This window comes from Bombus pyrosoma, linkage group LG7 (genome assembly GCF_014825855.1).
Source record: "Bombus pyrosoma isolate SC7728 linkage group LG7, ASM1482585v1, whole genome shotgun sequence".
NCBI classification, from domain to species: Eukaryota; Metazoa; Arthropoda; class Insecta; order Hymenoptera; family Apidae; genus Bombus; species Bombus pyrosoma.
In genome coordinates, this window is record NC_057776.1 from 17,540,963 (window position 1) to 17,566,570 (window position 25,608).

At 35.2% G+C, this 25,608-nt stretch overlaps 1 protein-coding gene and 2 long non-coding RNA genes across 12 annotated transcripts in view; 2 read left to right on the plus strand and 1 right to left on the minus strand.

Annotated features, from left to right (window-relative positions):
• LOC122569348 (proton-coupled amino acid transporter 1) overlaps positions 1-25,608 on the minus strand; it is a 45,533-nt gene that overhangs the window by 5,286 nt on the left and 14,639 nt on the right. For 4 of the 8 annotated variants that reach the window (XM_043730259.1, XM_043730257.1, XM_043730255.1 and 1 more), the window contains exons 2-7: positions 14,348-14,424; positions 9,485-9,601; positions 3,856-4,006; positions 2,195-2,322; positions 1,829-1,913; positions 664-936 (exon numbers count right to left, since the gene is read on the minus strand). In XM_043730259.1, coding sequence (XP_043586194.1) covers positions 664-936; positions 1,829-1,913; positions 2,195-2,322; positions 3,856-4,006; positions 9,485-9,601; positions 14,348-14,424 — 831 coding nt within the window. Of the gene's footprint in view, positions 1-663; positions 937-1,828; positions 1,914-2,194; positions 2,323-3,855; positions 4,007-9,484; positions 9,602-12,311; positions 12,467-14,347; positions 14,425-25,303; positions 25,367-25,608 lie in introns of those variants that run through there. The other 4 variants (XM_043730258.1, XM_043730261.1, XM_043730262.1 and 1 more) reach the window with 4 other exon arrangements.
• Positions 921-1,839, plus strand: LOC122569355. Its single transcript, XR_006317422.1, has 3 exons — positions 921-1,059; positions 1,449-1,619; positions 1,708-1,839. It is a non-coding gene; the product is annotated as an uncharacterized LOC122569355 (long non-coding RNA).
• Positions 4,013-9,477, plus strand: LOC122569354. 3 transcript variants are annotated; one of them, XR_006317420.1, is made up of 5 exons: positions 4,013-7,273; positions 7,347-7,625; positions 8,185-8,901; positions 9,041-9,105; positions 9,205-9,477. It is a non-coding gene; the product is annotated as an uncharacterized LOC122569354 (long non-coding RNA). The 3 variants fall into 3 exon arrangements; XR_006317419.1 differs by having other exon boundaries at positions 7,347-8,901; XR_006317421.1 differs by having other exon boundaries at positions 7,347-8,901; positions 9,100-9,105.

A 25,608-nucleotide genomic window follows, 5' to 3' on the forward strand; every position in this document is an offset into this window, starting at 1 on the left:
AATAAATCTATTCACATCATTTCTATGCCTTTTATCGCTTTTTTCTAGGTCAAAAGAAAAAAGAGAAATACAGTTATATATAGAGAGACTTATATAACAGTTCAACTCGTTATTCCTGTTGTAAATTCAACGCTAACGCAATAGTAATATTACACACTAAAGTTCACAGAACTCTTTGCATTGTTTTTGTAATTTAGCATTCTTTAATATCTAATATCCTACATTACAAGACGTTTATGCTGTGAATAAAATAGCAGCTTTACGATAGAATAACTAGAAAATAATAGCGGTGAAAAGCCTTTAATTTGGTTTGGATATCGATATGTACAATATTTATGGCCAACAGTGTACATCCGGATATTCAATATCGACTGGTAAGCAATCTTTGGCTAACAATCTTTATTATATATTAAAACTATTTTCAGCGGAAGACAGAAATATCTTCGCTCTTTCGACCGAATTTCCAAAATAAACAGCATATGCATAGGAATAGAATCTTTAGGAAGTGCTTCATCGAAAATGACAATCCCAAAATGAGTATCATAACGTCCCCTGATTTTGTTTCTTGTTGCAACAAAACAACCAAGTGGACGAAGTGACTGGGCGCGAAAATAACACGTTACATAAATGCGAAGAAGCACGTGCAAACGCGGCATCGCTTACCAAAGTAATACCCTCGAAAGAATATATCACAGTGCCAAAGAACAGAGGCAGCTCGTGCCAATCCGCGATATACCGCCTCTCGTGGATTGGCGGCAAATCGTGGCACATTATGTACATAGTAGCCACATAGCCAGCTGTGACCAGAAAATTCGCCAGCGACGAAATGGGCACCAGGTACTTCAGGTTCCTGATCCACGTGCTCAGCATTATCGGGACCAAGATCACAGCCATATGTTGATGAACGTCCATCTCGATTCCATACACGTCCAACACCTATGAAGGAAAATCGTTTTAGTCGTTTATTAGTATCTTTTCGTAGCATATTTTACTACTTTCCAATCGTTAACTCTTTAAATAGCGTACGTTTAATGGCGCCAACAATTTGAAATCGCTTTTGTAAGTTATATTTATATTATATTCCAATTTTATTTCATTATATTATATTCCAACAATTATATTTATATTGGTAAAATTTTGCCAAAGAATTTGTAGGATAGGAAAATTTTTAACTGATCTTTTTCTATTTTAATTCTTTGGTTCTATTAAAAGTATGTGCAATGATTCCAAATTTTTGTTGGTAGTTTACATGCACGTAAGAAGTTATAGTACGGATCATCCATGTGTAATAATAATATGAAAACTCGGCGATTCTCTCTTTTATAAATCCCAATCGAAAAACCTAAAGTCATTAAATTGTAAAGACACCAGTAATTGGTATCATCGTTGTTGATAAATGCCTTGACTCAAATAAAAATATAACTCCAAATATAATTCCTATGTTTCAGTTTTATATTAGAACGAGTGAGATAAGAATTTCCTAAAAGCTATAAATTTTATCAAACGAAGAATCTAATGAAATCTCACCAATACGGACCACTGATGGTTTATTGCACTTCAAATAAAAGAAGATAAGCTTCGTCTAATTTACACGAATTTTAACATAGCAAAAATTCAAGGTAGCGAATGGAAATATATGAAAATACACGTAACGTTTAATTGCTGTTTTGCACAGTATGAAAGATGTGCTCTCAACGATAATTACAGGAAATCGTGCGTGAGAAACGTTCACAACCAGAGTATTTGATATTGAAAGAGTTAATAGGAATTACGTATTACAAATGCGAATAAAAGATCAGAAGGAAGAAATTAAATATTGATGGCTCACCTGCTTCATATTCTTCGCAATGAAAACGAAATAAACGCAGCAAAATCCAAGTTGCGTGATACATAAAAATACATTAACCATTTGTCTGGAACAAAGCGGATAGTGGTGTAAATCGTAAGAATAGATGAAAAAAAAGAGGACGATAACGAAGCGTCCTATTAAAATGAAATGTAGAGAAACAGATGAAAGATTTGAAATAAGACGTACAACATACTATTAATAATTCTATTTTTTTCTCGCCCTCTAGTCGTATTTTTATAACGAATTTCCTACGAGTGACGCGAGATAAGAATGCGTGGTATGGCGTTAGAACGAACAGTCGATGGTGTCCCTATTTCATGGTCTTCTTATTACACATATACGTACCTCATAAACACAGAGTATTTTCGGAGTGCTAGAGGGCCGGTAGCGAAGCACAATTCCACGGTGCCAGCAAACCCAGTTGTGGCACTCGCATCGTTCAGGCGACGCGTCACCTCTTCGTTACATTTAATCTGCAAACACACGATAATGTCCACGTACAATGTCGAAGAGGAATTTTTCTCGCGATACTTTAGGCGTAAAACTATTTACATTTCTTAAGAACGATTAGAAATAGAATATAATATACAGGGTGTTCCGCAGCATCGGAGCACCGATTTTGCAGTTAAAAACGATAAAAGGAAGTTCGCATAAACAAGCGTCTATTTGACCTTGTTCTCCAACTATTGCGAGTTTCTTTTTCGACAAACTCCATGTAACTGCATAGCTCCACGAGAGATGTTCTGCCTGCATTCGAACACGAAATCGGAGATGTTTTATCATCGACTGTCTTGCTCTCTCCATCTATCGTACGTTCGATGTTGAGTTGTGTTTGTAAATAGGTAAGTGAAATTAGTTCAAACGCTTCCATCTTTCGATAAAGTTATTCCAATTCATTAAAACTCGTTGTAACTCGTAAACAAGGTCAAACAGGACATATGTTTGTCGGAATTTTTTTATTGTTTTCCCCTGCAGAATTCATCGCCGAAGTGGCTCTCCAATGCTGTAGTAAATCCTGTTTGCAGAATACAACTAAAATACAGCGTGTTACTAAGTAGAGCTGCTGAGTGTTCGTTGAAATTATTCATCCTCTAAAACAATAGGATGATTATTATTCGCATACGATAGTAAAATTTCAATGGATTGCAATATCGCTTGGTTTGGCAAACGTTTAAGAGAACGGTGTAACGTAGCAAAGAAATTAGTATACCATGTATCGTACGATTTTCGTACTTTGCTGGAATTTATGTAATTGAACGATTTGCAAAAACCATTTATCTTGCTATATTAAGAATATACGCAGATGATGAATAACGATCATTAGTTGTTTCAGAAATTTAATTTAACATCGATCGCTAAACCGGCTGAACGTTTATGCATCGAAAAGTACAAAAAATCCACACGATACATGTATTGGGGTTAGGTTGGGGTTAGGTTCGCTTAGTTCGACTAGAAGGAGGGAGGGCGCCAGGGGCAATGGTCCCCCCTAGCGCCAAATTCAACGGTCAGGGAATCTATAGGACTAGCTGGAACGAGAGGACGCGGGAGGGGGTGCAACAGTAAGATAATTCACCGAGGTTCCTGGAACACCCCCGTCATACGCGTAGGATGGTCAACGTGAAGTTTTAGTCGGTAAGAGAGCGACACTACTCTGCTGCTGCCGTTATTAGCGGCAGCGGAGTGTCCATGAGGATTTCTCCATGTGCAAAAAAAAAAAGTTCACTTAGTTGCCAACCCAATATATGCAAAATATCCTAAATATAATATCACACTTATTACGATGCTTAGCAAGTAAAAAAAATCTCTAAGTAGGTTCTAATCGTGTTTGGAAAAATATAAATTTGCATAAACATCCGCAGTTTATTCGATCGTAAACGGTATACGACTATCGATACTATTTTACAAGAAAGTAATATTAATATTATTTTATAAAAAAAATTAATAGATGGAATTATTGTAGTTGTTTATTTAGACAAACAATAGAGAAAATAGTGAGTAATACGTACAAGAATATGTTGAGCGTGAACACAAATAACCCCAAGGAACATAGTAAGCGGCGGAGCCAGCAGCAGTCCGGCATGCTTGAAAGCATCCCCTAACGCAAAGATACCGGAGCCGACGTTACCTTTGAACAGGTGCATCATTGTTTCTAAATACCTGTAATTATTCATTCGATATAAATAACATTCTGTATGAAAGCTATACAGATTCTCTATACGAGCCGGAAATATTCCAAATACGTACTTGAACCGCTATGAACAAATATCACATGCAGTAATAACCATAAAGGAATTATCTACCATACCTCTCATTCGTATTTATTATTTCAAATTAGAATCTCTTTAAGAAATAGATTCTTGTCTTTTTTTTTTTTTCGATTTTTATTTTGGTTTCGAACGTTGAAAATACTCCGTTGAAAGGTTTGAGAATTTTTTACAATTTGATCTGACGATACTTGGATTTACTTATCGGATACCATAAAAATATAAAAAAATTATTTTCTTATTTTATGCAACTTACAGCCATACTATACGTCGGATTATCTTTTATTGAAGCGATTATTAACGCGTTCGTTGCTGAGTATCGTTACTGAGTCATTGTCAGAGATTGTCAAATGAAGAGTTGGAAAATTTTCAGAGAGAGAGAGAGAGAGAGGAACTTTCTTAATAATTCACGAATCAAGTTTCACGGTGTAAGTATCGGATAAGTTTCGTAGAAAGATTAATCATTAACAAGACGTACTATCGATAATGGAAATTCGATCAGCGGTGGACGCGTTAAAGAGCATGAACAAAGGTTGGTACAGTTGACTGAAAATTTCCTAAGCATTCCTATGTCACGTCGCGCGAGCTAATTTGAAATCGCCGGCGAATGAACCGAGCCGACCGAGTTTCAAAACCTTCGCTCCATGCTTGTCCGCTGTTCTACTCATCGTGCAAACACGTGCGTGGCTGATCCGTGGATATCGTTAATTAGTCAGCGAACAGGGTGGTTATTCGAATAACTGGAATAAGTAAAAATAAAGATCTACGTATCAAAATAAAGTTTAGTGACATTCCATTTGATACGCGCGACTCAAGTGTCTATAAATATCTGTTTCTGAAATTTGTTAATGCTTTGTACGGTGATTCATAGAATATTAAAAGGCAATCTTACGCTTAAAAAGCTGCCGCAAACCAATGACCTTGTTACGTCTCGATGATAATTTAATAATTTCACGGTAATTTTTCGGCATTTTTTAATTTGAATTTAATTTTTCATTTTTTCTTTTCTTTGCGGTACATACATGTATATTCATATAACATAGAATTGTACTTACACGCAACTCGCTTTTCAACGGATTCAATCAAAATTATCAACGTTATTTTAGACGTAATTTCGTTGTATGTTATATTCGTACGAATATTTGTACATCGATATTATTTTAGAAGATGTTTATATCTTGGGAATCACAATTAATAAAAAGGCAAACTTTTCTTTTTTTTTTTTTGCCAATTCCCATGTGGATTGTTAAACGTTATGCGAATTATAGCTAAAACGTATAAATATATTTGTTTATATATTTAGATATTTTCAACGTCTACGTGAAAAAATACTTCGTCAGCCTTCGTTCGCAGACGCTCTATCTCTAAAATTTCAAAGAGACACTTCGATGAAACGCGTAATTATGCAATCGATTAGAATACTATTAATACATTACAACAACAGTGATTCCTCAAATGAGAAGTTAAATGTGGAAATTACGCGAACCAATGAGAGCTTATGCCAACGTATTTATTTCGAGATTCGGCTTCGGCTTTTGCGGTTTGTGGGGAAAGTGCAGGCCTCAAGTTGCTCGTTAATCACTCTACCTGATGATATACGTACGGACATTTAATCGAGTCAAGGTACTTCCTACCAAAACCTTGATCACCATCGATGAAATAGTATTAGATAAAATGCGATAGACAACGATAGAGAACAATAACAAACTCTATATCAATACCAAAATTCATGCAAACTTTTTTTTTTCATGTACATATTACTACGACTTCCTCTATAAACTAACGCGTCTAAGTTTTTCCTTTTTTCTTTTTTTTGAAATTTAATTTCTTTTACCTTTCGATAAAAAATTTATTTCATTAATTTAACAGATTATTGTCGACGCAGATTGTGTATCGATTTTTGTCAAGTTTCTACAAATTGAATTATTATTAATAGAAACAGAATTTTTAAATATTCCTGGAAAGAGAATATAATTGACTAGCGGTAAAATTCAAGACCAATTCTACTACTAAGACAAATACTTTTGACTTGTCACGGTACAATATTAGATACATATACACGCAATATCGAGCGTGAAAAGTTTGGCAAATATAGTTGAAAAATATTTGTCTTGTATATATCTATTTCGCATAATATTATATCCGTTTTAGATGATTCAGGAAACTATTAGACATATTTCATAGCTAATTAAATACTTTTGCCATTATACGCGTTATTTTATACTATACAAAACGTGCAAATGTGAAAGAATTAAAGCGTACAGTTTAGAAATATTTATTTCCTATGTTTACTTTTCCATCGCGTTACATTTATTTTACACGAGCTATAAGTTTATCGTGTTTCAAAGCTGAGTACGTTATTTTACTAATGTGCCTTTTAAGAGGATTATTGGAAGAATATTGTTTCGTACGATTAATCGTATTTGGTATATTTACTATTCCATCGCGTTACATTTATTTTACACGAGCTATAAGTTTATCGTGTTCCAAAGCTCAGTACGTTATTTTACTAATGTGCCTTTTTAAGAGGATTATTGAAAGAAGATTGTTTCGTAATAAAATTAATCGAAAGTCTGGCAGCCACCAGCGGCAGCCAAGCTCGCAGAAAGGGAGCGTGCTTCGTCCTACTCGTCATTTACTTCCTTATAAATTGTTTCATATCGTGATTTACATTAATGTTACGCATGTTCGCGAATTAAGGAAATTACCCTTGCACGTGACTGTCATATACGATCCAGCCTAATGACGTATAATTAAGAAACGTATCCGTGTAACGTGGCTGTACCAACAATAACGTTGCAATTAAAAGAGTGGACAATTTCGTTCAGCTCGTAACGCAAGATTGAGAGGAAAGACGAGTCAGACCAGTTGAACGTATTCGAGTCGTTGGAAGTAATTGAACGTATCGCGTGTAGCAATGTACGAGAGGAACGACAAGAGTGACAGATTTTCAAGAAAACAATATAATCGTACAAGTTGAAAAGAATTTATTTATCTGATATGTTCGGAAGAATAAGTGAAACGCTGTAAAAATTGATAGAAAATTAAACTACAAATTTTGCCAAGATATTTCGAAGATTTTCTGAAACGTTGAATCTAGAAAGCTGTTAAAATATTTGGAAAGATGAAACTAAATATTCCACGGAATCTTCTGTGAAAGGTAAACCGAACATTTTGTTAAATTCTACCGAGTTGTACTCAACGTTCTAATTAAATCCGCAAATTCGTATTAGGCAATTTTAGAAAGCAGCGACTCATAGGAAGGATAGAAAATTAAACTGAAAGACATTCGAAACTCTAAAAGATTGCAAAAGAATCGTAAACGCGATTCGCAAGAGGGGAAAAATCTCACAAATAACAACGATAGAGTCGAAAAGGCTACAACAAGGACCCAAGTATCAAGGCCAAGGGTTGATATGTTCGGATCGACGAACAACTTTTCATCAAAGTCAGGAAATTAAGTGGCGCGTTATATCATATCCCTTGTTATCTCAACGATGATATCCTCTCAGGTAACCGCTATATCGTTCTTTATCTCTACGTAGTTTAAATATCCTCTAGTCAACTGCGGTACGAAGTGCCAGATTAAGAATGGTCAAGTCTGTAACACGGTATGCCACAAGGACCTTGAATTCTCCACTTTAATTGTCCATTGTAATTATCTTGAACTTAGTTAAATCCAACAACTTGGAACTCTAAGATATTATAAATCTGTTGAAAATTGTGGATCTTAATCGCCGAAATAAAAGTGAAAGAACACTAAGGTTACACTTAGAATTCGTATCAAAATAATTTTAGATTTATTTAATAAACGATGTCCAGGATCTTCGTCGATATACATTTGCACGCGTCTCAGCTCTCTCTTTGTCTCGCCATCTTCCACCCTACACTGTCAACGGAACAGTTACATTCGTCTGCTTTTCGAGACACACATACTTCCACACACTCATATTCACATACGTGTGTCACTACTACACGGCCAATCTAGTCAGCACACAAAATTATACATATCTCGATAAAATCAATTCGATTCTCGATTAATATTAATTGTCGATTTTTATTTTGTTCAAGTTGGATAGAAGAAGCAGATTCAACAGCGAAGAACGTGTCAAATTTACGTGGTTTTCCTCTCGCAGAGTAATTATGCCGAGGAATGTGACGGAAAACGACGATTATCCTGCAAACTGTTTCCTTCCTCTGGCGTATCTCTTCGTCAAATACGCAGCAACAAGGATAACGTACGTGAGAGCGAATCTCTCGATTGGTTATCTTAGGAGGAACAAAAGCATCTATTGTTCGCCGAAGCTTCTAATTATGAGAATTCTAATGTAACATCGCAGGGAGGAACTAAGAAATACGTACGCTCGTCGTAAAAATCAGGTCGGCAACAAAAACGTGAGAGGTTAGTTTTCCAAATGTCTATAAAACTAGAGAAGAGGAAGATTATTAAGATATGTGTAATTTTGTGTGCTACACTAGATTAGCCGCGTAGTAGTGACACACATATATGTGAATATGAGTGTGTGGGAGCATGTGCGTGCACAGCGTCTCGTAAAACAGAAGAATACAACTGTTCCGTTGGTAATGTGGTAAAGGAGGTGATGAGACAAAGAGAGTACTGAGACGCGTGCAAATGTGTATCGACGAATATCTTGTAAATCACATATTAAATAGATCTGAAACTATTTTGATATCAATTCTAAGTGTAATCTAAGTGTTCCTATACATTTATTTCGGCGATTAAGATCCACAATTTTCAACAAAGATTACCATTACCTTCGATCGAAGGTTATTCTTGTGAAACAATTTCATTTATATGTATTTTGTTTTATTTATATTTATACGTATATTTGTAACTTTTCATTCTGTTCTAATTTATTAATTAAATTTATTACGTAAATTCCTTACCTTGTTTTCCATAATCTAGGTAACGCAGTATTGATAGAATAATCTCATTAATGGAAAATAATCACAATTGATTTACAGCAAAAGGTAATTACCAATCAAATAAATTCCGATTTTTAACGTTCGTTTTTTCATTTCGTCACGTACTTGGAGCATTAAACGGGAATAAAAATAAAACATTTATAGGTAACAGAAACTGACTATAACTAGCAATGTGTAAGTGAAAACCGCAAAAGTGGAGCCTATCTTGCGGCCATGTAACATATCCGCGTAAACACATGCACACACGACGAACACACACACGCGTAAGGCATAAAAGAAGACGTATTCTTCCTTTTGGACATTGAAACTGAACCTGAGTTATCGCGAGCACTTTTGCTTAGCTGGTAGTATACTCGAAAGTGGCCGTAAATAATCGTCAGAAGGACGTAATAAATACCGAGAGTTTCAGGGTAAGTAAACTTACGAGGTCGGGTGGTGAACGGAAATTCCATGCTCGTCGCTTCCGCCTTCCATTTCAGCGCCCTTCTCCACTGCTAGAATGGGATCCTTCGATTGGAAAGCTCCGTACGTGCTGCCATTCCTAATGAATAAATGTTAAATACAAATAGCAAGTACATGGCGTAGTATCAAACAATAAGATTATTCAACTTCGCATACTTTTTAATACTAGAACTACCGATAGTTAACAGGAAGCTATTTCTACCAAAACCAGTCAAAATGACTGGTCTTTAAAAACTATGTAATAATAGAATATTTTTATATTTATCGATTTATTACTTTCTTACAGATGCACTTCCATGTTATGTAGTACATTCTTGATATTATTAATCCATCTGGGATCATGATCCCTAAACGAGGGTCGACACATTTATAAAATTGTAGAAACAGTCGTTTTGACTGCAGTGGTATTTCTAGTGTTAGCATCTAGCGATCGATCCGGAATTCTCCTGATAACTGATATCGTCACGTCGAATGATACGCAGCAAAAATTTTAAAAACGCGTGCGAAGTTGTAGAAAACGAGGGAACTGGTTAATTGAGGTTCGATAAACTGATTGCAGGACCCTTTTACACTTTGAGAAGAACCAGTCATTTTGACTGGTATTGGTATAAGTAGCCTTGATACAAAATTATTTTCAGTTTAAATACGTAAAAAACAAAATAAGATTCATTATATTATTCTTTTAGTTATCGTTGCGGAACTCGTTACATCATTGTGGAAAAAAATGCAACACGAAGTAGGAATTTGAAAATAAAATTGTAAAACCAGTCAATTCGACTGGTGTGGTAGTTCTAGTGTTAATAATACCAACGAATATTAAGATAAGCATTAAAAGTTAGCGAGAAAGTTTTCAGCTTTGCATATTTGAAAACGGTAATTTAGCAACTCCATATCGACGCGATTATTATTAATCGCAATAACAAATTGTAGTAATTATTCCCGTGAATTTTCTCAATTCTGTAGAAAATTCTATCAAGAATTTACAACTTCTAATAGAGTCGATGATACGAGTAGTATGAAATATGAACAAGAGAAAAGTGTATCCTCCTACAAGATCCAGAGGTATTTTCAATTTTAGAAAACTAAATGAACTTTAATCGTCGAGAAATATACTTTGGTAGGTCGACGTCGATAATTTCTTTTCAGGTATATTAAGATATTAATAATCGATAATCTTGATGTTTGAACTTCTGCAGCCACTGGCACACGTGGTTACATTTTAAAATATCAGTATTGCTGATACATTTTGCACGAAGCATTTAAATCAAGAATAAAGGGAGGATGATTTCTACTTCATCGTTTCGTGTTGAATATATGCTTTGTCAGTTGCAATTATGTTCACGATCATGTTACAAGTAATACCGCGAATAAAATAATAAACAACACGATGCTCGCGTATTAAATATTCCATGCGACACTAATCGTGTGATATTAAATGACGTATCTAATAGCTGTGTCATGCATTTCCCATGCCAAAGTGTTCTGTGACGTATCAGATACGTCATTTCACCGTAACCAGTTGATTACTGTACTCTCCGTAGGAACAATCCAATAGAATCAAATATTATTTACACGGTAAATATCTTTCAATTTAATCGTAGGAAATTTTAACGCTGCTGTAATATACTACCGATGCGCTGTAATAACAAATAATAATATTTTTCTTGATGTTAAAAAATAAGCATCGATGTGTTATAAAAACACCAAATGATACTAACGATAAAGACACGTATCTGAATGTGGAATGTTGTAGATCAAGATCGAGAAATGCTGTTACGGATCGTGAAACTAAAAGCATAGAATTCTTTGCTACGGTTAATGGTTTTCCGCACGATATCACGCAATCATCGTAGAACGAATCTTCCATTCACGAGAATTCGAGAGGCTGCACGCAGATTACGTAAAAATCCGTGGCAATAAAACCTCTAATTGCCGTGCGTTCTTTTTCCGTTAAAGAAACCCGAGTTGCAATAAGTGCAGCTAGAATGCAGTGCCACCGAGTGCAGCTCTGTATAAAGTTACGTCTAACTTTTCCCATGAACGTCAAACCAGTTGCTCGTAAGATTTACGATTACCATAGCACCAGCGTCTATCGTAGACTCGTCGACGCTACAATGCACCAAACGCGTTCTACTTTCACTCGAATTGTAAACGAGGTTGAATAACAGCCAATTTGGAAATTATATCGGCGACAATGTTAACGATCATCGAACGATCAACGCCGACAATAATTCCACGAGACCAGATTTATAAATAAAATATTAATAAACGTGCGAATAATTTTCCATATTGCAAACGAGTGATAGAAATTTACGGAACTTGAAAGATCGAAAGGAGCGAATACTCGACAGAAATTGTAATTTGTAAAATTTCAAATATGAGATCAGAGACGCGGCGAATTTATGAATACGAGCAGAAACAAACGATTTGAAGAAAATTCGATTTCACGGTGAAGACGCGTTCTACGCAATAAATTTCCTAGGAAACGCAACATAGCCAGTGGAAAAATCGTAATAAATCGAGTGACTGGGAAAGTATGCCGTATGCGCGATCTGACATTAACGTTTCAAGGTAATACAGTTCTAAACCACTTGTTAGAAACACGTTTTTACTAGTCTGAACAAATATTATGAACTTTCCTACTTGGACAACAAGCACTGACACGACGAACAACGTCGAATTTATCATTCGTTATTTATAATTCCTGTTTGAGCAACGTGGCCGATTTTCCTTTCAAAACCTACACAAGCAACGGTATTCGACGAAACGACCACTATAATTAAACTAACTTCACCATTTTAAACGCAGACACCGTACGTAAGAATATTCTTCCTCGAATAACACCGATGCAAAGCTTCAGCGAGACTACGATTAATTTAAACGAACTATTATCGTATTTTGAGCAAATTAAAACGAGAAAAATATGTTAAACGAAGGTTCTTTTTTCAAACAAGAAGATCTTGCTGCATTAAACAACTGAGGAATTTATGGCAACGAAGAATAACGAGTCTCCTCTATCCTCCATATCCTTGAATAAATGAATGATTAACGATCGATCGATATACGAAGAAACCACGAGGAAATCACGTTGCCTACCATGAAGATAGAACAGACTTTGATATAACGTTTGTTTACAATCGTCATAAGTGTTTTGGAAAATTACGAATCTAAACTATAAAGCTTCAACGAATCGCGAACAATCTTGTACGATGAATATTATATCTCATTTTTGTTCGTACTGTTTAATTTTTTAATAAAAATCTTTCAAATTATCGACTCGTTGACAAACTTTTATAGACAAGAATACAAATTATAGACGAGATTTAGGTGGATTAAAACGAAAGATCTGACGTTTGTTAAATTGTCAATTAAATAATGTCTACCGTGTGAGAATATAAATCGAAAGACGAAAGGCACGTCGAATACCGCACAAGTTTCACTAGTTCGATACCAGATCGAAGAAATATCGCTAGGTGCCAACGAACTACGTCACTTTTGGCTCCGGTCTTGCCATTGAAACAGGAACACGTATGTAAGACCTGCTAGTTTCGCAATTTGACCGTTTAGTGGTAACCGGTCCATTCCACTGACTATTTTGGGTAACGATGAACTGGATAAAATGTAATAGATGCACAAATTCTTGTAGATCGCGACTACGGCGTTCAAACATCTTACGAAGCTAAAGGAAAAAGATGTGAAAATTAATGGCACGGAAAGTTCGTCGTACGACGTCGATGAAGTTAGTGGAAATTTTTGACCGTAAGAGATACGAGTAATCGAGAATGGAAAATACGAAGGAATATATGTCAAACTGATAGAAATGTTGATAGGGAGAAAAGATACAAACGTTAAACATGGAAAAGATGAAAGTTTGCAAAACTATTTTTGACGCTAAAAGATCGAGGACATTTGGGGCGGAAGTTTTCAAACATGTTTAATTAATGATTTGAAAAAATCGTCTAGTCGTTTTATAATGTCGTGACATAAATTAAGGATCATGTTCAAAGATCATGTTTATAATCGAAGCTGAATTTTAATTCTCTTTTTAATGCTAAATCACGACGCGAAGTATCGAATAGAAAATGTAAGAATAAAATTACAAAGTGAAAAATCAATTTCGGTCGATCAATTAAAATTAAAAGCTGAATTTTAATTCTGTTTTTAATGCTAAATCACGACGCGAAGTATCGAATGGAAAATATAAGAATAAAATTACAAAGATACTTTTGTTAGCAAATATCGAGCAGACACGTAAGTATAGTTGACGTTTTCTTCCATTAAGTTTGCCTGCGTTTAAAATAATATAGAAATGAATTTACTTGTAAATATATCCTCTGTTGCCAAACAGTGTCTGTTCTCGCTTAAAAATCACACGACAGCCTGTTGATTTATTTTAATTTTAGATTCACAGAGATTATATAAGTTTGTATAGTTTGTCCTTCAAGAATTGAGAAAGCAACAGGCTGATCGTCGAAATTGAAAATTTATACAACATAGATCCAGTGGACAGAAATGCTCGATCGCTTCTATAAAGTATTTAAAAACAATAATCATAAATAAAAAAGTATGACGAAACGATGACAACACACGGGCGGGAAGCAATAAATTCTTAATCAGCAACGCAAATATTACAATACATCTCATAAATCATCGAATCGGCTCGCTGTCAGCCCAAGTAAAGAAATCGCAGACACGTGACATGACAAACGAGCAGATGCGAAAAATTTGATACGTGCAACACGACTTTAAATGCAAACACTGTAGATGCTTTGAAACTTAAATATAGTGAATATTTCATGACAAAGCATGATAGGTATTTATTTACCTGTGAGGTTCCTTCAACGTCATCTCGTCACCACGCAACGAACTCCTCTTCGCGTTGGGATTTTTATGCATTTCCATCTGCAATCATGAAACAAACATTTTGAAAATTTATCAAATTTTACGATCAGTTGGGTAAGCTTAGATTACAGCTGTTTTTCACGAAATAATGCACCGTTCGTTATCAAATTATATCGAATTTTTATTTTATCCATCTGTATAATGACTATTGTTATTAATAATTCGTCGAGTATTTTAATCAACTAACAAGCCGTAAATTGATTTTTCATGAAATGGTATTTTTTAATTCTTAAGAAAATGAAACTTCAATGAAACGATAATTATATTGTATTTTTATTATTATATTCTTACTATCTATGATTTTTATCATATCTTTGGTTTTAAATTATGAAAACATTGCTTGGCAAAGATCGAAGTGTTATAATTTGCAACCGAACATATCCTACACGTTTGTTACTAGTTGGCTGTGAAACGCGTCAACGAATGATGCGTTTAAAAGTTGAAAAACATGATTAACCCGAATTCCCAAAATCATAAGTTATATACCATCGACGACTCACGACCCACTAACTTTAAGTTAACACAAACATCAACGTAAATGAATAAGGCATACACGAGAATCGATGCCAAGATCGCGTGGCGTATAAATCTCTTCACTCATTTACATACGTCGAGAGAAATAAAAGTTTAAAAAATGTACTTGTGAGAACGAGAACGTTACGTAAAAATATCAAGAACATATGTTATGTGTATGCCTGATTTTATGTATCGTTACGTATCGTCTGACCAATTTAAAAAAAATTATGTTCAACTCGACCAAGTAACAAAACGTGCACACCGTTCAAACAATTCCTCGTTCAACGTCCGTAAACGTTAGGACCAGATACAACAAACGGCTTTTCGATAGAAGAAAAATCTTCGCAAACGCGCTATGGCAAGGTAAAGTGTAAAAAGAAAAATTAAAAGAAAGGTTTTTAAATTTAAGAAATTTAAAGTTAAATTCCTGATACAATAGGCAATACAAATTTTTAATCGAACGAACGTTTACGAGATAGTAAAAAAAAAAAATTCGCACAATTTGTAAAAAGAAAAAGTAGGGAGAAGATTTTTCTAACGTTTTGCTAAATCAAATATCTTTAAATGCGTTTTATCGTTTGCTATAACTGGTCTCCTTGCCTCTCTATGATAAAAAGAACGAAATATCTTTTATCAGCATTTATTACTTACTTCTCTTGGATGAAAAGAAGAAATAAAATATCTTTTATCGTTAGTTTGTATAATTTCTTTGAAAATCGCTGATCTCGGACAATATTTTTTTTCAGGGGAAAGTTCGATATTTTATTCGACTGCAATTCCATATTGCGAGATAAGAGAACGATATGCCGTTAAAATTGCGACGTAACCGGCGCTTTTCTTCGACGAGCTGCCGATCGAGTCTGAGGTCGCGCGAAGTTCAATGGAAGATGCCAATCGGACGATACATTTCTCACGGAAACGTGACTGAACATCTGCCTACCGGCTTCCTTCCATTTTCTCTGGTACTATTCCGCTTCGTTAACAAGCTACTTCTGGGAACAACCGACGCGCAATTGCCGGATAACGTAACAGGGATTTCTACCCTTTAAATCAATCGCAACTTGGACAAATATAGGCGAATACAGCGTTCGATTGTCCACGAGAATAATAATTAGTCCTGATAATTAGTCGCCGTCAATTACGAAGAAGAGAAAAGAAATTCAGAAAGAAGAAACGATATTATAAATTACGTTATAAACAGTAAGGAGAGACGTATAGGAAATTCTATCGAACAGTGCATTGTTCTTTCACGTTAAATTTAAAAAATGAATAAGAAAGGTAGATGAAGGTTGTTACGATATTAACGTAACACTGAAAGATCGATCTTTGTAACGAAATAGGATAACGTAACAGGGATTTCTACCCTTTAAATCGGTCAGAACTTGAGCAAGTATCGATTATCCTCGAAAATAATAATTACTGCTGATAATTAGTCGCCGTCAATTACGAAGAAGAGAAAAGAAATTCAGAAAGAAGAAACGATATTATAAATTATATTATAAACAGTAAGGAGAGACGTATAGGAAATCGGTTAGAACTTGAGTAAGTATCAATTATCCTCGAGAATAATAATTACTGCTGATAATTAGTCGCCGTCAATTACGAAGAAGAGAAAAGAAATTCAGAAAGAAGAAACGATATTATAAATTATACCATAAACAGTAAGGAGATTCTATCGAACAGTGCATTGTTCTTTCACGTTAAATTTAAAAAATAAACAATAAAGATATACGAAGGTTGTCGCGATATTAACGTAACTCTGAAAGATCGATCTTTCAAAGTTAGTAATTTTACTGGAGTAAAAGCACAATGATAACGAGAGCAGTGCAAGAATCGTAAATTGATTTAACCTTTGCTGAGACATCAGTGAAACCTACCGAGGCATAAGATTCTACTATAAATGGAACTATGCACGTACGTACTTTCAAAATAATCGTCGCAGAGTCACGGTTGATTTATCCTCGAGATTCCTATTGCAATGTACTGTTCACATACCTATAGTTAATGTCCCTCGTTTGTCTTACTTCTTACTATTACGTAAGACGCTAATTACGGACGATAATACGTCCGGGCGTATAGGAAACATAAAAGAAGCTGCTGTAAATTTTATATTTGCAAAAAAACGATAATAATGACAAGGCCAGTCATTCGTAAGATTTTCAATGTATTTAGCGAAGCCGCGAATCGAACATAATCTCTTAGTCGCGTGACTTGGTGGATAATTGAAAAAAAAGAAAGAAAGAAAGGGAAGCAGAATTTCCAAAACTCTCTGTTAAGTCTTCAGTTTAGCAAAAAGATATCTCTGCATTCCTGCAACATCCGCAAGCGTGGAAAGAATGCACTCAACGGTAAATATGGTGACGGTGAAGAAGTCATATTTGTTGTAAGAAAATGTAGAGATAAATTTGTTTTCTTCTATCAAAATTGTAAATTATTATCTTAATACATATAACAGTATAAATTAAATTAGTAAATTAGTAAATTTAACATTAAACAGTAAATAGAATATTAAATATACTCTGTTTCATGTTTCGATCGCTTTATGCACATTCGTGATATTTGATTCCCTATTAAGCTAGAAAAATTTACCAAATATCTAGCTGGACAAATTGTAAAGTACAAATTAAGTAATAAAAAAAAAATTTGATTTCCCAAGATCGGGAAGCTTTACGTTCGATGAAAGGTCCGGCTCTTCGCATATTCGTCATTGGATTTCCAGTCATGACGAATAAATCTTGGTATTCGGGTATTCCAGCAATAGCAAGGACTTTACTATGATTAATTTATATTTTTTCAAACTTGTTATTGTTCACCAAAGGGATGAAGGTTGTTACGTTATTTTCTAAAAAAAGACTTATAAAACAAAGCAAGAATTCCTTTTTAGAATTAAAATATAGCGTAGAATTAAAATACTCCTTGCTCTGTTGTTCAAATCCATGCACTTTCAATTTTCACCTACCCATAGAAACAAATCGATCGAACAACCCTACGTAATTTTAATTTACCTGAAACATTTATTTCATTTACCTTTAATTAATTTATTTAAACTAGCGCGAACTTTCAACGATTTAGATTTGCACATCTTAGCCAAGCAAACCAATCGTGACTTCAAATATACATATAAAATTCTTTAAATTGGAAAAAAACTGACGCACGAACTATAAAAAAAAAAAAAACAGGAAAAGATTTAGATCCAATAAAATAGTTAATATCCGTCCATAGAGTCGTGTAATATTCCATCACGAGGATTTCGCCACGGAACGAACGTTCGGCGTGGCGAAATGTGCCAATCGCAGGACTAACAATAAGTCAAGCGTGTGTCATTTATTGACTTCTTAAGTAATAACCGTGCGTGCTCGCGTGCGGATTGAGCTTCGTGGCCGAGGGGAGAAACGTTGAACCGCAAGAAATCAACGACACGCGTGTACTCACTTATTCGCGCGCGCTAACAATAACAAAGTAATTTATCCGTCGATTTCTCGCCATGGTACACGTGGATCTCGAATCACGAGCTGGATACAACTTGTAATTCGACTTTCATGGTGATAAAAGCAAAAGAATACGGTCGACCTTTTTACAGCGATGAATAATCAATTATCGCGAGTGTACTAGCGATTATTCGGTCTAACGATGCGATCAACTCAACGACGAAGATTAAACGATGGAATATCAGAAATGAATAAAGTAGATAATGAGAATATTAACACTTTACCGACCGCTAGCGGTTCAACAGCATACGCACGTCCGACCGGCAACTCAGGCGCAGATTCTCCCTGGCGCCGACTCTGTTTCGGTTTAGACTCTTCAATACCATTCTTTTCGTTCATCGCGAACGCTAAGTTTCTCAAACTGGTATAAAACTGTGGGAGCTTAGAAAGCAACGCAACTGACGCAACTGAGCAAGATACCATAGTGCTAAATAACAAATTATTGCTCGAATAATGAGAAAGATTGTCGGCGACAAAAAGCCAATTAATAGGTTATCGGTCGGTAAGCATCGAGAACAAAAACCGATTAATCGGTTATCGGTCGCTAAGCGTCGGGGACAAAAAACTGATTAATCGACTATCGGTCGGTAAAGTGTTAAAAGAAAGCACAGAAATTACGATAAATTGTGGCATACACGTGTACGATGCTTGTTTATAATGTCTCTTTGATATAGAAGAGATAAGGAGAAGTTAAATGAGATTAGGTTTGATAGAACTGAGTACAAAGGAACACAGAGTATAAAAATTGCGATGAAAACATCGTATGCGTTGTTTGTAAATATTTCTATAAGGAAGGGCTAATGATAGGTGAAAAAATTAGGTTTAGTAAAAATGAATAATAAATAAAAAGTAAAAATTATGATTTACCACGATACGAATACAAATTCGCTATGCTGTAAATCACTATTGTAGAGTATTATATTGCACGTGTAATGTTTCTACAAATCTACTAACAAAGAAAAGAGAAGAGTTTCTTTTCAGTTTGAATAATTTTCTAAAGAATCGTCGTACTCAATTTCTTTCTACTCGCAAGCTAAACAGCAAAAGATTCGTTTGTTTACTCGAAACTGAAGAAATTAATTTTTTATAAGATATTCTCTATACGTAATATACGCGTATAATCGTATATCTTTCTCGTAATATTAAAAATAAAAAGTTTGACGAAAGAAATCGCACAGAGCTTTGTTATTCGACTTGTTAACTAGCTAGTAAACATATTTATCTATCGACATATTCGGCAAATAATAACTCGCCTACGCATATTTCTATTAATAATTTTGTTTATAGAAATATCAGTTGCAGGAATCCGGACAACAAACGAAACAAAAGAGGTCGTAAGAATTGATTTATCCGAAGAAAAATGGTGTTCTTTTTACCAAATAGTTGTACGTCGTTAACATTCCTTAGTGTAATTCGAAACAACTTTACGATAGCGAGAAGAAAGTTTTAATTGTCCGCGAAGCATTAACGTGCGATTAAGGCTTTGTCCGTCGGAACGACCCAATGATTAATTTCCATTCATCCACGTTAATGACACGATCAAATGATGACGTACGTTATCTTCTTGGGGCGAGCATAATTCTCGTTTAACCGGTTCATCGCTGATTTCATGCTGGAAAACTTTCGTCGAGATAATAAATTGTAAACATAGTAAACACGATCGACAGATACAATTCCGGACAAAGTATTAGGTTGGAAACTAAATGGCTGCGGATTTTGTCATTAGGTGGTAATGACAAAATCCGCAATCACTTAGTTTCCAACACGATAGTAGAAAAGTGCAAGACGATACATACGATAATATTTAACGACCAATGGAATCTATTACGGTAAAATGGGCCAATTTATCTCAAAGTACCATCCGAAAGCTATACGATTTCTTGCTACATCGGTTGGTCGAAGTTCTAGAGAACAGAAGAGGCGATTATAATCATCGTTAATTTCATATTAATTGCAACGTAAATTCTTCGTTCTTCGGCTAAATATTCGTGTGAATTTGTCGTTAATGAACTGTCGCTTCGCCTATGGAATCCATGTGTTTCCTCTGCATACAACGAACGTTAGCAAGGACGACTTTATTTAATAATAAATTCCTTCTTTCTACGTCGTGAAATTTATGTGTCATTCGCTACGTTTAGAAAAACCTTAAATTGTCTCTGAGAAACTAACGATAGCGTAAATGTGCTATCATTTTGGCCGGGATTGTAGATAATCGGCATTTCCTTTTCCTTTCGAATGCCGCAGAATGTGCGTTATTGCGTACACCCGTTTCTACCCTAATCATTTTACGACGCAGTAGATATCGATAAGTGAACGACAAAGTTTCACATATCCTGGTTAACCGAATGACGTTTTGTCTCTTTCACGGTATACGTTTGACAGAAATTTAGGCAAACTGTCAAATATATATATATAGTAGCATAAATAAATTTCATACGTATTCGCGTACATATGTATTTATATTTTTTGTTATAGCGAGGCTTAAAACCTGCTATAATGTTTGTTTACATAAACATGCATACTTAGTAGTATTTTATTTGCCTTGAACGTGATATATCTATATCTGTTATATCTGTATCGTGCTGTTTACCGTATAACTTTTTTAATTTATATGCTCAGTCTCGGTTACTATATATATTTAGTCTGATTATATAGAACACTCCTCACACACATTTTATTTCTCATTTATAAATATTAATATTTGTTCGAGACACTAGGCGCGAAAGATGTAGCGCCAAAGATTACTTGCCATTGGAACGATAAGCTGACAAACAACTACCAGTAAGATAAAATAGTTGACAAAGATTATTCACCGTCAAATAAAAGGTTACTAAAGATAATCAGCTCGTAGGATAAAGGATTGCAAAGATCGCTTGCTGGTATAAAGAACTCTGAAATTTATTATAAACTGGTGTGAATTTTTCTGACTTGAAAACGGGCTAAGTAACTGAAACTAGAAACTAGCGAAGACCCGTTAATGCACACTAACTCTAAATTGCTCGAGATGACGCTCTTATAGTTCTTTACACTTGCGTGTAAACAACAAACTTGTTGACGGGCAAGAAACACAAGAATTCGTTGTTTATACATTTTGAGCCTGCAAGGCTGCTGATCGGTTTAATTAATACGATTGGCAAAACTTCTTCTGCAAGTGACTACCTTCACGTTACAGCCGCTTGAGGGTTCGCATGGTAATCCTGCGGATTTTTCTAAGCGACCATAGCACGCGATAAACCCTTATGGAGTGCGTAACAGTACATACCGGTAAAAGGAGGGAAAACTCCTGAATCCCGGGTCATGACGGACAGCTACCAATGACGGAATTAAGTGTTTTATGAATTCATGAGGTTACTGATGCTAGGAAAGTCTAAGAATTTCTTAGGCTTACAGATATAAACTGATTCAGACATGTAAACGTATAGAGAAATAAACGTTTAACACTTTCGCTTCGAGCGCCGTTTATAGGTGGTATCCACGAGATGGCCTGTGGGTACGAGCGCCGCACATAGGCGGCGACTACGCAACGACTCCTGAGTTCAGCACCCCATATGATCGGCATCCAAAATAATGCATATACAAGTGCCATCTGTAGTCAATAATATATTTTTTCGTTATCGGCAGAACATTTTCTGTTGATTTTATTGACATATTGGATTAATCACTTCTTAAAGTTACTTATTGTTGAAACAACATCGAAACGTTTCACGCAATATATTTCGAACATCCAGACGATCGTATACTGTTTCATGCCAAAAAATTTATTAAATCCATTGACAGTGAAACGATATTTCACATACGGTTCTTAGAAGAATTATTGTTATTTAAGACTTAGGAAAATGTATATACAGCAACCACGCACATTGTGTGTATTTCTGGCGTGCGTTTCCGTTCAGTGACAGTACTTCGGCGGACTGGACTACCGAAGCGAAAGGGTTAAAGCTATAAATTAATAGAGAACAATGGTAAACAATAGGACGAGCGTAAGAAGAAATTCTGACTCGATGTTTCAAATTTTGTATGTAATGAAACGTGCAGGATATCCACGCGCAACGATATTTATTTGGTATAAAGAGCCACGAGTATGTATTTTTTGTAGCTGATATCGAAAATACAGAAAATCTCATAAGCATAAGGAGATGACCGTTCCCTAAATCGTACAAATAGACGCTTTCCAGAGCAATTGTGTGGCGGCACTCGGCAACAATGTATATCGCCGAAGCGAAGTGCCTAATGGGCCATCAATATCCCAACGGTCCTTCGACCGAATGTTCGAGAAGAAGGCGTGCGTAGCAACGATTGCGAACGCCTAACAAACGCGTGGATAGTGGGGATATTGAGGGACGACAAAAAGAAAAGAATCGAATCCGATCGACAGTTAAGTTTGAACGAGGAAGCGATAAAGTCGAGTTGTAACCGCGTAGTGAGATTGACTAGCGAAATCGAGAGCGATACGTTGTTAATAAATATATTGTTGACCTAAACACCGAGTGATTATTTAACGCACTACACCCAATAGCACCTCACATGTATTTGGATACGAAACGTCCCAAGTCACACGGTAGACTGGGAAGGTTACTCTACATGTAAAAATAAATCAAAAGAATAAGAAACTGTTATCGTAAGATAGTTATTTCGAGCTGTTTAAACGTCATATGTCATTTTTACTTTTGTACTCTATGTTTTTAAACGTCCATTCGGCCATCCATGATTACGTTACATGAAATATTTTAAACGGTCGTGTCTCAGAGAAAAATTATTATATTCAAGCCGTTTATCCTATTAAAGTATGGTGAGTGTAGGTCGTAATTACCGTCGTATTAGTTTGACACCTAAAACGGTGGCCCTTTCTCGCTCGGCTGAATGACACCTGGTGTAATTGAGAGCTTCCTCGTTACGAAATTCTCGGCCTTGCACAAGGAAACGATTAGCGGTGTTCGAACATTTCGTTTGTTACGTTTCTCGTCTAAAGAGTCGCTTCCTCTTGCTCTTTTCAATCCCGAAAATTACCAAGTTTAAATAGACAAATGCAGGATTAACGTAGGAGCGGCTACTTTGTATCGTTAAATTAATAGAAAATTCTGTATATTATCACTATATATATTGGAAATTCAATTTCAATAAGAAAATAATCAAAAGTCTAGTATATATATATATATATATATATATATATACTAGATATATATTATATTTATTATATTTATATATATATATATATATAATTGAATTTTGAATTATTTTATAATTAGTAGAATTTTTAAAACGCTATGGCGTCATTTGTGCAATTAAATCGCAAAGTAATTTTGAAACTTTTATATTAGATTTATTTAGTTTTCTGTGTTCTCTACGTTTGTTTGACGACAGTTCCACTTTCGTCGCGAATAGTCGGGAAATGGAATCAATAATTTTAGAAACTTTTCTAATTTTAATAACGTAAGCCTTTTCGAATAAGACTTGTCCAGTTTCGGAAATTAATATAAATTAAGTTACGTATAAAATATACATCTATATTCTATGAGATGTATAAATAAAAATATAAGATTGTATCTTGATCGAAACAAAGCTGTATCAACTGTACACGGGCCAATTGATAAACACACTCGGATGAAAACTAAGAGGATATTAATATTGATCGAGAGAAAAACGAACGTTTCGCGTATTACGATCGAATAAATAACCTCTTATCCGTCGATTGGATTAATTTAATTGCGTTGCTCCGCTTAAAGAACGCTCATTACGGTCTTACGATCATCCTCCGGATTAAAGCATAAATATCAGTGCAAGAACGATAAAAAGCTATGTTTAATGCTTTTAAGATCGAACGCAGTTTCGCTGGATCTTGTTCCTTATACTCGAGAACATTCGGAGAACACAAAATCGAAAAGTAAAAGAAAAAGTATCGTACTGCATAAACGAAGCTATAATTGTAAGTATGTGCTGATAAGTTTACTATGTATTTGACAAGCTCGCGAAGAAGATAACATCGATAAGCATTATCTGCAATTTCATAATGTTGAGACAGTTACATGCACGATGAAAGGAATAGTTACGATTAAAGTGTCATACGAGAGAAAACAGCTAGATATCAACGACATAAAACCATATACATATTAACTGAGATTTTGACAGATAGCAATTGGCAACTAATCGAAGATTCGGCCGGACGTGTCACGAGATAACGTCGTGCTCGCGCGATAGTCGAGAAGTATTACTTTTTACGTGCTGCTCTGTTGCACAATTCGCGAAAGTGGATCACATTCATTGTCTGATATTATACTCACGCAATACCAGAATTACGTTCTATTCGTTGGCTAAAAAGCATACTATTTATACATATACTACAATTTATCGAAAAGAATGGCTTCCAACGCAAGCGAACGAGTCACGTTGTTAGGTTAGGAAGCAGCCGAATGCGAGTCGAATATCGCAAGTGTGTCTCTTCTAAAAATAAAATAAATACGAGAAATATAATGCATACAAACTTGATATTTGTTTAATGGAGCGTTTGATGAACCTCCAAGACATTACGAACAGCCATAGCGGTGTATCCTAACGTTTGGAAGTATGTCAATTTTTCTATTAAAATTTAATTTAAGCGCAGAGTTTTCTGAAGACGAAGATTCTTCGAGAATCTACGAATGACAGAATCTGTGATTTTAACGTTGAGATAAAGCGACAGAGGCTCTGCAAATGACAAAATCTTCAATTTGAGAGAACTCTGGCAACAACGAAACTTTAATCGAAAAATCTATCTATCATCGAACATTGTTTTTTCAAATCCCAAATCTCGTGGAAAGTCTAGCGAAATTATTTATTCTTAAGGAATCGTTCGTTTTAAATTACGTCGAATCGACGTTATTTTGTAGACTTTAACTTACGATGGAACGTTTCAGCCAGCGCGTCTCGTTGAACTCGCTTCGATACATGTTTACTGCAGGTACGACTTGCGAACAATCTAAATTGCAATAGCCAATTAACGTTTATCGCTCGATGAGTCGAACAAATGCAACGATACGGATACGAGGAAACGTGCGTGCAACGATTTGCATTTAAACAGGGACAACGGTGTATCAACGATTCAACGATAGCGATGAAAAGGTGTTACGCACTTTGAACACTTTACGATCGATCTTCTTCAAGATCGAATCTCTCGTTATTCCTCGCTGCTATGTCAAACACGACA